We start from the raw sequence: 14,518 nt of genomic DNA, 5'->3' as shown, positions 1-14,518 counted from the left end.
TCGTCACGGTCAATTGTGCCGAGTCATGTCAATAGTGAGCAGGTTTAATTGACGACAGTCAGCTATTTTAGGAAGGATATTCTTTGTCCGTCGCGTTGGTGTTCATTATTATTAATTCGATAATGTTCGTACTCAATCGACATTAAACCGTTGAAGTTTTTTGATGTGAATTTTAAAGGAAAAAGGAAACAATCGTTACATACTTCCAGGCAATGCATGTGGTAGTCGGAAAACGTTCGTTGCTGTAACTTTCACAAGTTCGCAAACAAAAGGAGTTTTTAAAGACACGTAGAGTTCCATGTGACGTCAGCCGATTGCGTTATAGCCCCGGGGCAGCACTGTGACGTTTTGGCCTAAGATTTGTTTGTCAAAGTCATGGTTGTAGGGCAAAATTAGATTTTGTTTGTCAGGATTTACTACTCAGCTTCGTGGCCCACATTAACAAGAACTGGTTGGGTCAAAAAGTAACGTGACCACAACAAAAACAAACTAGAAAACCGCATAGTTAAATGACTAAATTGTCAAAAAAGTTTGTTTGGGGCTTTTACATGGTGTTCAAAGGGTATCATATTACACCACACACGCCGCAATTAGGCTACTCTATTGGTTTTTTAAAGTGAAGCTCACATTTAAATCGAATCATTTTTATTTTTTGTGACACAAATTGGCAAGAGTACCGATAAAACCATAAGGGATATCGAGTAACATTACCACCAATGTGCTGGTATCTTCCCAAAAACCTATGGACAGGAAAAATATGCCAGTGGATTGACGTTTCCTGCGGTTCATCGAAGCATGCACGGCCATCCGTTCACATGAGAGAATTTTAATTTACGATTTCACCAAGCGGGATGCCATTTCTCTAGCTGGCGTGCTATATAATGCCAAAAGAGCCCGGTTTACATTTGTCACACAGAATTTTTAAAAACGTTTTGTTAATTGTATTGTTTTATTAACCCATGTTGTTTGTTGTCTCAAGCATTTTTCAAATCGTTTCCAGAGGCTTACAAAACATGCTTCGTGTTGTCAGACATGCATTTCACCGCAAGCATGTTTATTCGCCACGCCTAAATTTATCTTTGGGTGGTCATGCACATTTCTTGCAAAATCTTTTCGGTGTGGTTAGTTGCATGGCACTAACCGCACCCTGATCAAGCAAAAGCTGCGATCTTAGAACAATCCAGTTCACTCTAATCAGTTACAACTCAACAGTTTTTTTTAGAAAAGGGTTTATTTGGACGCCAAATCAGAACAAGCATCTTCGATACGAAGTTATCAATGCAGTATGGAAAAACGCAACCCATACTTGACCTGTCCTACTTGTCATCCCAAACCACTTTTTGTCTGTGCTTTTGGTCCGCTGAGAAGTCAAAGCCGTTTCGAAGATGACGCAATATCCTAACTTCTGGAACATAACCAAGCAAAAAGCCACAGCCATACCAAGAGCGGCGACTGTTAAACTTCAGTAAGAATCCGAAAAGCGTGTGTACATATGTAGAAAATATGCGAACGGGCAAGTCAAGATTCACTGGTGGCAGTTGGTCCGAGCGTGGCAGTGTCCTATCGTTTCTTCTTCTTGGACGACTTATGGTGGTGGTGAGATTCCTCGTGTTTTCTTTTGCGATTGCTAGGGACGTCCTCATCTTCGTCTTTTCTGCGGTCGGCTGGAGAGAAACAAAAGTAGGGTCACTGTTGGTTAAATTTCAAAACTTAATAATCAAGGTTGAAAACCAAGAAAGACGCAGCGATTTTATATTTTTAAGTTTAAACTCTAAAATGTTGTTTCTGGACACAAGACGCCCATACTTTATAAATTAACGTTATAATACCTGATTACAGTAATTTAAACAAGGAGTTTCCTTAAAATTAAAACCCAAAGTTCATACACAGAGCAACTATCATGTCTAAACTTGCCGGACTTCACTACTTGCCTACAGACCAAAAATAAGTCGCTGCTTTCGTTGAAAAACTCTTCTTTGCAAAATATAACGCAATGGTTGTACAACAGTAACATCCAACCTTTTCGGCTGAAGGGCGGTTTGCAAATTATTTAAAAGTCTACTGCCATTTTTGTTGCCAGACATACTATTTAATCGGAATTGCTCTTCTGGCACTTAGTTTCTGAAGTGTTTATTTGAAACACCTTGAGGAAGTCTCGCCGAATGGCAGACGAAACGTCGGTTTCAAATAAACACTTTAGAAACTAAGTGCCAGAAGAGCAATTCCGATTAATTATTTGAAAGTCGTTTAAAATACATGTCATATTTTTGTTTCACAACACAAGCTCGAAATGAAAAAATGTCTACAACTGAGAGGAAAATAACGATAAACGCTTCCCTTGAACAAGAAGAAAAACATTTTCCACCAAGTCTTACCTTTTCTCGCTTCCTCTTCCAGCTCATCCCAATCCTTCCCGCTCTCCTCTTCACTTCCCATCGATTCATCTTCGTATTCTGTTTCCTCTTCCTCGTCGCTTGTATAATCCTCATCACTGTCCGACTCCTCATCTCCTGCCGATCCCGACATAGAGCCTTCCGGTTGGAAATCGCTCTCACTGTCCTCTCCATCCTCATCGTCATCCTGGAAGCAACACAAGTACAGCTTGCATTTGAATTTACCGGATGTTGGGTTCCTGGGGTTCCGGGCCCATTTTGACAATTGTCGCAGTTTAAAACAATGAAAACAAGAAAGTTTGTACTTAAACACAGCTATTCTGGTATGTTTCGTGCAGAAGTAACTGCGATACCCTTTGATGGTTAAAAGGCGAATTTATTTAATATTTTTTAAAGCCCAAAACAGACTGTGTCACTAAGTGCCAAGGCCCTACAAAAGAGCAGTCACGTGACCAGAGACATCTATGGTATACCATATAATTTAAACTCGTGTATTTTTTGACATTGAAAGCGAAAAGAAACACTTTTTCAACATGCCAAGCCCCCCACCTCTAAACGTTTAATTTCATTGAAAGAAACATTGGCGAGCAATACGTCCCGAGGTAACCGTGCTACATAGATGTCCTATACTAAAATGCTGATTACAGAGCAGCCCGTTAAACACGTATGTAGAAGGCAACGGCGACAGAAACAAACAATATAAAGCCGGTTACGCGGTTTTTCGACCAGGGGGGAATTTGTTGAAAAAGTACCACCAGTTTCCCTACCAAAAATTACCACACTCTCATAATTTTAACAGTTAACTTACACTTGCTTGGGGTTCCAGGAAATCCCAACCACCTTGCTCGAAGAAAGCTTCAGGGTCGTCTATAATTGTTTTGAGAATTTTGCTCCAATTGAGGGATTGGACGCCTTCAGTGTAGTGGATGTCGCAAGAGCTGCAACAATAGCAACATTGTGACGTCACAATGCACCGGTGGCGAGTTGATAGATCAAATAATGCAGTGAGGCAACTATCTGAGCACGGGTCCTTGCACATGCACTGCGTACCGTGGGCCAGATGTGGCCCGATGGGTCTATAAATTGGGCCCGCCAGTGGTTGATATAAATTAGTGTCAAGAAATTATTTATACTGCAAAATTTACATTATTTGATTTTCAGTCACAGTATTAAAACGTTACTTATTGTAAATAGGTGATAGTTACATAAACTGCATTGATTTTTTTGACAATTTCTGGCCCGCGATCCGAAATGTTTGGCCATCCCTTGCGTACAGTTTCAAACCGCACAGCAAAAACGTTTAAAGTACGTTGTTCAAAAGAACGATTAAAAAACAGCTGGTAAATTCAGGTTGGATCGCACCAACCCCAGTGTTGTATCTATTTTCACAAGAGCACTAGATATTGGTGAAAAGTCAGAACGGCTTCCAAGCATACATGGGCGCTGTGAGGTATGTCGTGTCGCTGGGAAGATCTACACGTGTTACAGGTGCACGCTGTACAAACATAACTGCGATAATAGGGTCGTTAGGGAGATGGCACTCCCTGTTCGAGTAGAACTCGATGATGCTAGTGTGTCAATGACGCATTCGACAGATGTGACGCAACTTTACGCGAAAGGCATTGTGGGAAAATTCCCATGCGCTTTTGATAAGTCGTTATTATTACAACACCGTATGGTGTTGAAACGTAGTTTAGTATTCATCATATAGTGCACGAAGACATTTTCGCATAGAAATACGGTTAGGAAGATTTGATATTCATAATTTCGACAAGTGACTATGAAACAATTGTAGTCTTATCATAAGATCATAATTGCTCAAAGTTTTGTGGTTAAGTCTTGAGCAATGGTTGTAAAGGTGTACGTTGCGGCAAAGTTGAAGTTGCGCAAAAAATAACATTTTTTTCGTACTTGAGCCAGTCTTTCACAGTATCGAGCGACTGCATGGGAATGGAATTGATTGTTTCCACTTTCCGCTTGTAGTCTTTGAATATTATCACCATGTCGCAACTCTTCAGGTGAAACTGAACGCGCTCGAAATGAACAAGCTCGATGTCGTCTAACGAAGCAATGAACGCCGGCTGCGGGACACGTAAAAGTTATATTTTATACCATGAAGTCAATACGTTTAATCAGGCCCTAATTATGCTCGGATTTTGGAAAAAAAAATGTGAGGTTTTGTATGAACATGTGTTAACGTTTTTTACTCGAAACAAAATTGGCACAAAAAACGTGCTGCATTCAAGCAATACGAATATTAAGCGTGGAAACAGGATTTCGTTGTAAAGTCGTGAACGTCATCATACCCATTCTACGATGTTTATCAGTGCCGAGCTTGTAGGCTGTAGTAAGCATGTGCTTCTGTACGGAACGCCAAAGAACGAGAGATCACGGAAGGGGGAATCGAATTCCACCTCGCCCTTGGAAATGGTTTCAACTTTGTCCACGAAGTTCTTGAACACTGTATTCAGCTTGTGACGTAGTTCACGTTCCGCCTGAAAAAAGGTACTGGGTTTCAGGTCGGACGATGGCACTTGCTTGTGTGAAAAATGCAAGCGAAAATTGGAACACAACATGACAGTATGCATTCCGCATGAATTAAACTCCTATACAGCCAAGACCGAAAGAATATGCACGTTTATTGTACTTTTGAATGGAGTTATTAATGTTGGTTTCTTCTTACAATACAAGGTCAAGTTAACTATTTAAACAAGTCATTCTCCAACGTTGTATTAATACCACAGGACGCTTTTCATCAAGCTTAACAAACAAAAAGCTTCTCAAAGAAAACAGTTCAGAAGTTAGCTTCGTTAGCAACGCAAACCCGACATTGCCAAAAACATAAGGTACAACTCGGTACATGCAAATAACCGTCAACCTCAAAGAACAAATAGTAATATTGAATACACGTCACCACTTAGTGGTTACTACGTATCCGTACACATACCTGCTCGGCGTAAAGATCATCCCTATCTCGCATGTGCTGCAGTTTTCCAAGATCCGTGGTGAGCTCTCCTACCTCTGTGTAGAACTGTACGTCCGCCTGCCGCTTCTTACCGAACATCATGGCGTTCTGCGAACCAGCACATGAAACACACAATGCGTTAATGAGGTGGTTTCGTTGTTTCAATTCGCATTTCGGGTTTTTGCAATCGCTCGGCTTTACTTGGTTGGTGTAGGTCATGTGTCATGGTCAGTTATTTTTGCGACAAACGTAGAAAAATTCGCGACATAAATGTCGAATTTGTTTATGGCGGTGCCAAAAAGGAGGCTTTTCTTCAAACTTGCTCGGACACAAATGAAAAAAAAAATTTTTCGCATTTTATCTCGAAATATATGTTTAAAGAATTAACAACAACAAAAAGCTTGAAACCTGCTGCTTCGTAGGAGAAAAATTCTTTATAAATATGTTTTGCGGAATTTAAATGCAAAAAAACGTTCAAACGTATTTAAAAAAAATTTAAAACAGGGCCTGATGGCGGTAGTGTCAGTCAAGAGGGATATTACCCACCTTCAAGTGGAAATGGAGGACGATTATCATTTCGTGGTCGCACGGTTGGAAAATGGCGTGTCGGATGTTGTTGTAAAGAATGTCCAGTTTGTCCCCTCGCACGGATGTGTAGCGGAAACCTAACAACAGATAATACACTTCAACTAGGGTTGCAATACGTCGGGATTTACCCGACATTCCCGGATGGTTAGTGTTAAATTTACCACAGGAAGATGTGATAAAAAGTGCTTAAATGTCGGGAAGTTTCGAATATTACATTGTGTAATATATCTTACATAGATATATTACATTAGTATTTGCTGTGACTATAAAGTTCGCGTATAGCGACGCATCATTCTCCAAAAAGCTTTTGGGCCTTCTAAAGTGGTCAAAATGGTAAAAAAAGAAAAAATACTTAGTAAAAAAATTATTTAATGGTTGAGCCACGCAGCTGGAGAATTGTCAGTGATACGTACCGTTGGTGTGCGCCTCCAAGTGGCCCTGCATGCGTTTTTGTGCGATGTTTGGTCTGATGTAAAGGTCTTTTAACTTGGGGTTCACTTTGTTCGGGTTTATAACCAACTTGTCTTGTTTTACTATGCCCTGAAACATAGAAAAAACAGTTGAATCGACTATGTATGCTTGGTTTTCACATTTTATTGTGGTTCCTTGGGTACATTACAAATCTAGTACAAGGCATTGGCCTTTAATACTAGAAGTTAAAAATATTATAGGACTGGAAGCGTAAATGTCACCTATAATACAGGGGTTTCAGTAGAACATCTACATTGTAGATATAAAATTGTCCAATTAATTGGCTTGCAAGGTTATCATTCTAACTCAAAAACATCCACACTCCATGGATTCATGGATACAAAAAGTTTAGTATTATGTTTCCGACTCAACAAAATTCTTTCTTACGTAACATAAATTTTTAGTGTGGTCTCACAAATTTCTAACTGAAAAATCTAACAAATTTCAGATGCGTTTTTAATCCATAAATAAACAACTCAAAACACTCTAAAATCCAGTATTCGACCAGGCCGATACGATATTATATCCCGGAATAAAAAACTCAAAATTCCACCAACCTCTTTTTCCCTCTCCTCATCCTCTCTCGCTTTGAACTTCTTCTGCAGCTCCTTGATGAGACGAAAGCTGAGCTGGAGATTGGCGGCAGGAGGGTCTGATCTTCCCGGTACGCGTCCAGCCAAAGCTCGGTAAGTACTAACAAAACATCATCACGCGTTACTTTATCAAATCCCATTGCATAGAAAATCCATGACGGACAATGTGCGTAAGGCATTGGCTTGAGATTTAGGAATTTTGGAAGCAAATTTTGCAATGAAATTAATGCACTTTTTACCACAAACCTGCTCCGAAATCGCAAGATTACAGTTTGAGTAATTGTGAAAACCAATAGTAAACTTGAGATTAAAGTGTGACGATACGTGCTACCTAATTTTGCCACAAATCCGCGTTCGACCTGAACAATTGCTCTGCTGAAAATATTGCAATCGAAATAATCTAATTCTGATCCCGCTGTGCTTTAATTGTTAAACAGTGTCGTAAGTTAGTGGCGTATATTCTACAGTAGAGGACGATATTCAAAGAAAACTTACAGCTCTTTGATGAAATTGGTTTCGTCGGTGGTCGGGAATTTCTGATTGTCCTTACCAATGGAACTGAAAGAAAACAATTACATTCGGCTTGATGGCACGAAAGACCAAAAAACGAATACAGGCGCACACTTTACCTTCCGGGGCAGAAGAAGTTGATACGGAGGTAACAATAATCTCCTTCCGTACTCATACTAATGTTCTGAACAGAAAAGGAGGTTTCAAAAAAGTTACGCTTTACCTTTATATAGTTGCGTTTTACTACTATCCTGATGAAGCGAGGGGAACTCGCGAAAGCTAGTGTACTTTTTGTAATACTAAAGTCAGTCTTTTACAAAAGAGTGCCTAATCAAGAGAATTTACTTCGTATACATATAAAGACTGATACGGCACGTTTAATAATTTACTACTATCCTGTAATTGTATTTATGATGAAACCACAAACCGTTTTTTTTTTCTAGACTACTTCTACAGTTAGCAAGACGGGCTTACGTCACATCTGATTAAGCGAGAAGTACCTCGCGAAAGTATGTGCAATGAAAGTTTTTTTTCAAAAAAAATCTTTTTTAATAAGGGTCAAGATGATAGAAAAGTCAATCTCAGTCATGTAATAAGATATGGCTTACTGCATACTGTATAATATATTCTGTAGTTAGGTTTAGAAAAGCGGATGGAAATAATTTTATCTGATTTACTGACAAATAGAAATCGTACCCACTGTTGCAACAATAGAAATCGTATTGCCATTTTAACAGAAAACGTTAAAAAAAAGAATAAATTACTTTTATGGTGGAAACGTGGAACGGGGTGGGAATTCCAAACACGGGCAAAACCACAGTTTCATATTTCTTGTCGATGAAGATTTTCAGTTCGAAAATGTCTGGTTCTTTCACTGGAAGTAGGGTTCGCGACTTGTAAGCAACATTCGATTTTTTGGACCTGCGACAAAGAAAATTATATCAAATGTTTACGGTTTTAAATGAAACCGCATAGGGAATGCTTTGGTTTCAGTAATTTTGAATCGTTACGGAGAGCCAAAAAAATTCCATACATTATAATGTCTTTGAACTCAACAAATTCACTTGTTAAACAAGATATTTGTAAAATAGAATATGGCTAAACCGGAACAGATGCACTGTATTTAAACGAAACACATAAAATAAAATTTAAATCACTTTCTAATCGCACCAAACGTTAGAGCAACTCTCAAAAATGTAAGATCAAAACATATTTGTACTTCGACGACTCCACCGAGCCGCTGTTCTTCATTATCCTTTCTTTAGCAGCTTGGTTGAGCTGTCGTTGAAGATCCTTCTGGTGATTTTGTCGCTTCACTTCGGTGCTGATTTCTTGCTAAAAGAAGACGAACGTCGGAATGAAATTCTCAAGGGGTTAATAGTACGATTTTTTCAAAGCGGAAACACTTAATCTTGTTAAAACTACTGGGATCTTTGCCAAAAAAGGCATTACTGCGATACAGTGCAGTATCGACAGGTCGCCAAGGCGCCTTCCTTGACCGAAAACCTATTTTTTGTGATATAGTCGCAACGTCGGTTTATTCCAACCGTCTCACCCTGGTTTTCTCCTTGAAAAGAGCTCCTCTTGCTCCTCGTCCCAGAATCTTATCCGCCTCCTCCTCCGCTGAACTTTCCTCCTCACTTTCATCCTGGAAAACGAACAAACTTTTTTGGTGCACCTTTTTTACATTCAACAAACAATGGATTTCGAACGAATGGGACGCGTGAGCCAGGATAAACGTTATCGCAATGAATAAAGTCAGTGGAAAGAATGTATGGACGTTTTGACCTCTTGGCAATGCTCAAAAAAGATCAAAGAAACCTCTATTCAAATTTATTGAAGAAGTTAAACTTCTGATGAAGGCTAAATCGTCGCGTTTTAATAAAGAGTTTTTTTTTAGTTAATTTAACATTATACATGGTAGCGTCAGCAACAAGCATTGAAAAAGTAACTGAATACAATGAAGCGCGGTATAAAGAATGTAAATAGCGCCGGAAGACATCGTTCATTTATACCAGTGTTGCCAAACCAGCGGTACGCGTACCACTAATTATACGCGACGGCATTTCAGGTGGTACGCAAGCACCTTTCCGTAATTTGCGGATGTAGTTGGAATTTTTGAATTAAAAAAAAGTTTAACATTCAACTAGGTGGTACGCGTCGAAATTGTTTTGGTACGCAACCACAAAAAGGTTGGGAATCACTGATCTATAAAGTGTTGCGCGAATTTCCGATCACCGGTATTCAATTTTGCAAAAAAAACTACAACACAAATATGCGCATTTTCGGATACAGGCGTAAGTGCGCAATACGTGACTTGGAAGCCAACAAAACGTCAAGTGGGATCTGGTAGCTTTGTTAGTCGTTCCACTACAATGAAAATGTTTTTACTTCATGAAATCAAAACCTGACCAGCAATACTTCTTTGACGTGACACAAGCAAAACTTCAAAAAAATAGAAGCGTTGACACAACGTTACTTTAGTAATATATGAAATTGGTCGTTCCGCTACACAACATCTTGACAAATAAGCTAGTACCTTGAGGAATATGGAGATGTTCCTGGCCTTTTTCTTGTCTTTGGTGAGCAGAAGCACCGGACCGCCGTCAGTGACTTGAACCATGTCTCCCACAAAAAGGGCGTAAACCTTTTTCGCATCTTCGTCTGCATCGGGATTTTTTAAGTTGGAAAGACCGATGTTGATGTTGAAAACCATACCTGGATGCGAGGATTCGAGTTTAAACTCGAATTTTATTCATAAACGGATCAACTTTTAACCCTGTAATTTGTCCGTAGGGTCTGCATAAACTTAATGTTCGTGTTTCGCTGCAATGTTGACACACGTTTGATTAACAAGCGTCACAACGTTCCAATTTCGCAAAACAGATTTGCTCACGTAAAACGAAATTCTATCCTAATCGGTGTCTATGTAAAGACAAATATCTTAAACCTTATTAAAAATGTGACAATGAAAATTGGGAACCAAGTAAATAAGCAGGAAACCTGTTAAATAACATGACCCAAAACAAACAAAATAGTTTTAGAAAATTCAGGCAAACGCAAGGGCAGAACATTTCCCATCCTGTGGTCATAACGAAACGTATAAAAAATATATAAGTTTTAATTTGAAATGTATACCCTTCTTGGCGACGGCTTCATTTTTCCCGTTGATGAGAAGAGAAACTTCTCGAAACTCGATCCCCGAAGCGAAGCCGAAACTTCTGGTGAGCAAATTCACCAACACCGGTTTTTCCTTTTTCGCTTTTTGCACCACAGCGTTGTACACGTCACACAATTTTACCCCTGGAATGCACGAAAGTGTAAAGGAAACGTACTGTACATTTTAACAATATGGGTACCAAGCGTTGGCAAAGGTTAAGATTTCAATCCATGGTGCACATTACGAGTGCCCAGTCAAATAGAGTTAATGTATCGTTTTCTACAGCAAACATAAGCGCATGTTTTTATTTATGTTTATTTTTAAATTTTAATAAACATTTTAATTGAGAGCTGCAGACAGGTGTACACACTGTTTCGACCTGTAAGATCTCATCAGTGCAGCTTGTGACCGTGGCACTGCAGCTCTCATTGACTATTATGACTCTTGTGGGTTTAATTATAATAAACAATAGAAGAAACCAATCACTTGATTTTCCCATACCAGGTTGTAGTTTTTCAAATATCAGTTCTTCCAATTCTAACAGAAAGGTGTAGTTCTCTTGCATTTTTTCTGTGGGATTTACCATCAGTGTGCGGACTATGTTGGAACAGTAAGAACGATATCTCACTCCGAACATGCATATGATGCAGCCAAAGTGAAGAGTGTTTTTGTCGCTGTAATTTTATGAAAAGGCATGGCTTTAAGTTTAGATTAACAAACTTGTATTATGAGCAATTTGCTTGCGTTACGTAGATGCTGGACAGGTCACCTAATAATCAGTGTTTCTTGGTCTGTTCAAAATCTATCAACAATCTAAATGATTTATTAAAAAGCACCCCAAAAAGGAGAATAGAAGATATTTACGTTGTAACTGACTAATCTCCAACTAGTACAACATCATTAAAGCAATCTGACCATAAACCAGCAACCCAAAACATCATAGCTGTTTGCTCATTACAAACTTGGCTAACAGAATGTGTTCAGCATACATTCTGCATTAAAACATGGACAAACAAAGAAATTAAATTTTTGGTAAAGGGCAACGATCAATAAAAAAAAACATTACATTTTTCCCCAGGTATGGAAGAGCCCAGAGCCAGAACATCACAACCCACCTGATCACACTGAACTTAAGGTTGTAATTCCCCCCACTCTGTATGATGGGTGGGTAGCAAGTCTCCACCAGACTTGGATCTGTTCCTTTCAAATGTGCTTTGTTTTCCAAAGCCTTCTCAATCATTTCAGCCATCTTGGCATGCTTCACTTTCTGTGGGTTGGAAAAATTTTTTTTTCTATTTTGTTTCCCTTTTGGTTATATGGCAAATACACAAAAGATGTAAATAACTGTAAATAAAATAAAAACTACAAAGACACACTTACACGATCAGCGTCAATCACGTCTTTGATGTTCTCCTTGAACACTTTACTGTATATTTCAAGGGTGACACTGGCTGCTCGTCTCATCATAGTTGTTTCCATGTCATCCTTTGGTGCCATAATGTGTGCAAGAGGGGAGCTTACATCAAGCTGAAAAACATTGGTTTAATCACCAGGTTGTAAGCAGTTGGATGTGTCCAGGTTGTTGAAGATCACAATAATTTTAGCTAGGATTTAACTGTGTTTTGATGTCTAACTGTTGCACTGATTAATTGGGGGTAGTGCAAGGTCCACAGTGGATGTTTCTTCAAGCAAAAGCAGGAAACTTACATATAATACATTTATATATACTCTACTCTATATAAAAAAAGTGCTAACATCACTTTAAAGCTTCAACAAGTGTATGTATTATGTTTCACGCCACAAATCTAATAATGTAAAGGAATAAAAGATCATACCATTTCAAAACCAGCTTTGCTTAGCGCCTGCTTCCATGAATCTACAAACTTGGTTGAAAATTTGTCTTTCTGGAAGTGGCCTACCACTTTTCCCTTTAACACAAAATGTTTAAAAGTAAAAATATTCAATATCATGTATAATTCTTGTGTATTTGTGTATACATAACTGCAAAAGTGTTTAAGAACATTAATCCTGCGGTTTGCACTCACATTTCCACTTTTTTTCATAGCAGATATCAAAGTATCAAAGTTTTCGGTGTTGTTTTCTTTTTCTCTCAGCATCAACGAAATCTCTGGTACGCCATTTGAGCTGTCATTGTTCTTGGCAGCCGACTTCAAAAATTCCACCTGCGAGAAAAGAAATTTCATTTGAGTCACTTCAAAGTAATATTTCAAAATAATTTGTCAGTTGAACAAACTCTGAACCTTCTTCTTGCTTGATAAAAAGTATATTTTTTCTTTGCAGAAAACCATCACAGTGTCCGTCAGCTCATACCCAAAGAGCCAAATCTGTGCAAAATAGCAAAACAATCTTTTTACATTTCCTTCACGGCCCTTCATCAATAATTACTTGCGGAAATACAACTACAACAAAATAGTGGAAATGAAATTTGATGGAATTAATGTTTAAACAATATATATATGAATATATATATATATATATATGGGTCCATTTTCATTAAAGTTAATCCATTATGATGAGGTCATACAGTACCTGTATTGATGTGGTTTTTGCATACACAACATCTTCATCCGTTCCCATGGATACAACAACAGCATCAGATTTGCTGAAGGTGTCAGAGCCACCATTCTGCAGAAAGTAAAAAAAATAACCCTATGGTGGAACTGTATTTGGTCCTTTAATCGTACTTAATCCAGACTGGAAAAAATGTCATGCACTTTTGCAAAAATTTTACCAATAATCTGCGCAATAGTAATGAGCTGATGCATTAACATACAAAATAACGTTGCGATCGTCCGCGTAATTGACGATCGCCGAAACAAAATCCTCCGCACAAAAAACAAACATTCCAATCTGGTAATTAATTACCTAATTGGAAAGTTTGTAATTTGGGCAGAGGATTTGTGTGGATTAAGCACATATTTACCAATGAATTTTAAAAATTAACAAATTATTTTTGCATAGATTACCGATAAGATAAATCTTGTGCACACTTTATTTTTTTCAATCAGGCCTAATTATAATTATAAACACAAAATACCTTATATTTATTATAGGAAATGATTGTAATTAAATGATATGTAGGGTATAAAATACAAACATAATCGGAAAAAATTCAGTGTTTGGTGACTACAAAATCTCACCTTCCAGATCAAATAAAATTTCTTCAATCTACTGAAAAATGCTTCTTTGTCCAAAGAAATAGACATCGTTTCACACACCAAAAGAACTAGCTACTACAGATGCAAAGTCGAAAGCGTACATACCAAAAAGATGCTCTGCATAAAGTAAGTACAACGCTAAAGAAGGTAAAACTTATTTTAACACAAAACAAACACAACACTTGGTAAAGGCGCCAAACTCCTGCATGTGATGTAAAATCCATTTTCCAGACACTACTGCTCGCTGCTCCGATATTTTTTTTTTGTTAAAATACAGTGCAATATGTGACAGCATTAAGAATAAGTAAATCATCGAAGTTGTTATTATATCGGGCTACTTTTTATTTTTAAAAGAAATGAATTAAAAATGATCACTAACATATGGTGTTTCTTGTTAGAGTCTCCATTTCTGTCACTGCGACATTTCTATTTGCAGTTGTCAAATGGCGGGAACTTGAAGATATGCGGTTCGGTAATTAATTTTTAGTTTACTTTTTTGCATTGTAGGTAATATTAAATTTAGTTTCACCGCCATTGATTAGATCAACTGAGCAATCTGAGGTTTGTTGAATTTTTACATTGAAGAAATTTCTGCATTTGCATTAATTATTATCATTCAAAATTCTACAAAAATATGTAGGAAATCTCGAAAACTCGAC

The 14,518-nt window shown here is 38.0% G+C and overlaps 1 protein-coding gene across 1 annotated transcript; it reads right to left on the bottom strand.

Annotated features, from left to right (window-relative positions):
- Positions 1-1,306: 1,306 nt before the first annotated feature.
- Positions 1,307-13,978, bottom strand: LOC145906844 (FACT complex subunit SPT16-like). Its single transcript, XM_082994315.1, has 24 exons — positions 13,842-13,978; positions 13,231-13,326; positions 12,942-13,025; positions 12,726-12,863; positions 12,516-12,608; positions 12,061-12,207; positions 11,796-11,947; positions 11,182-11,354; positions 10,659-10,823; positions 10,060-10,238; positions 9,076-9,168; positions 8,740-8,855; positions 8,285-8,441; positions 7,640-7,704; positions 7,506-7,568; positions 6,975-7,110; positions 6,360-6,486; positions 5,905-6,023; positions 5,341-5,466; positions 4,700-4,888; positions 4,305-4,474; positions 3,202-3,331; positions 2,376-2,580; positions 1,307-1,664 (listed from the first exon to the last, which is right to left on the bottom strand). The coding sequence occupies exons 1-24, from the start codon at positions 13,905-13,907 to the stop codon at positions 1,561-1,563; spliced, it is 3,093 nt and encodes a 1,030-aa protein (XP_082850441.1). The 5' UTR covers positions 13,908-13,978; the 3' UTR covers positions 1,307-1,560.
- Positions 13,979-14,518: the final 540 nt, after the last annotated feature.

The sequence above is a fragment of the Ascidia mentula genome, chromosome 6, assembly GCF_947561715.1.
Source record: "Ascidia mentula chromosome 6, kaAscMent1.1, whole genome shotgun sequence".
Lineage (NCBI taxonomy): Eukaryota > Metazoa > Chordata > Ascidiacea > Phlebobranchia > Ascidiidae > Ascidia > Ascidia mentula.
This window is presented reverse-complemented; position numbering and strand designations above follow the sequence as displayed.

Bases quoted from the DNA above. Each gene is read 5' to 3' on its own strand.
- LOC145906844 (XM_082994315.1), bottom strand. From the start codon at position 13,907: ATGTCTATTTCTTTGGACAAAGAAGCATTTTTCAGTAGATTGAAGAAA. The intron at 8,856-9,075 runs GTGAGACGGTTG...GTCTTCTTTTAG, and splicing joins TTTTCAAGGAGAAAACCAGG to CAAGAAATCAGCACCGAAGT. The intron at 8,442-8,739 runs GTACAAATATGT...TCTTTGTCGCAG, and splicing joins GGCTCGGTGGAGTCGTCGAA to GTCCAAAAAATCGAATGTTG.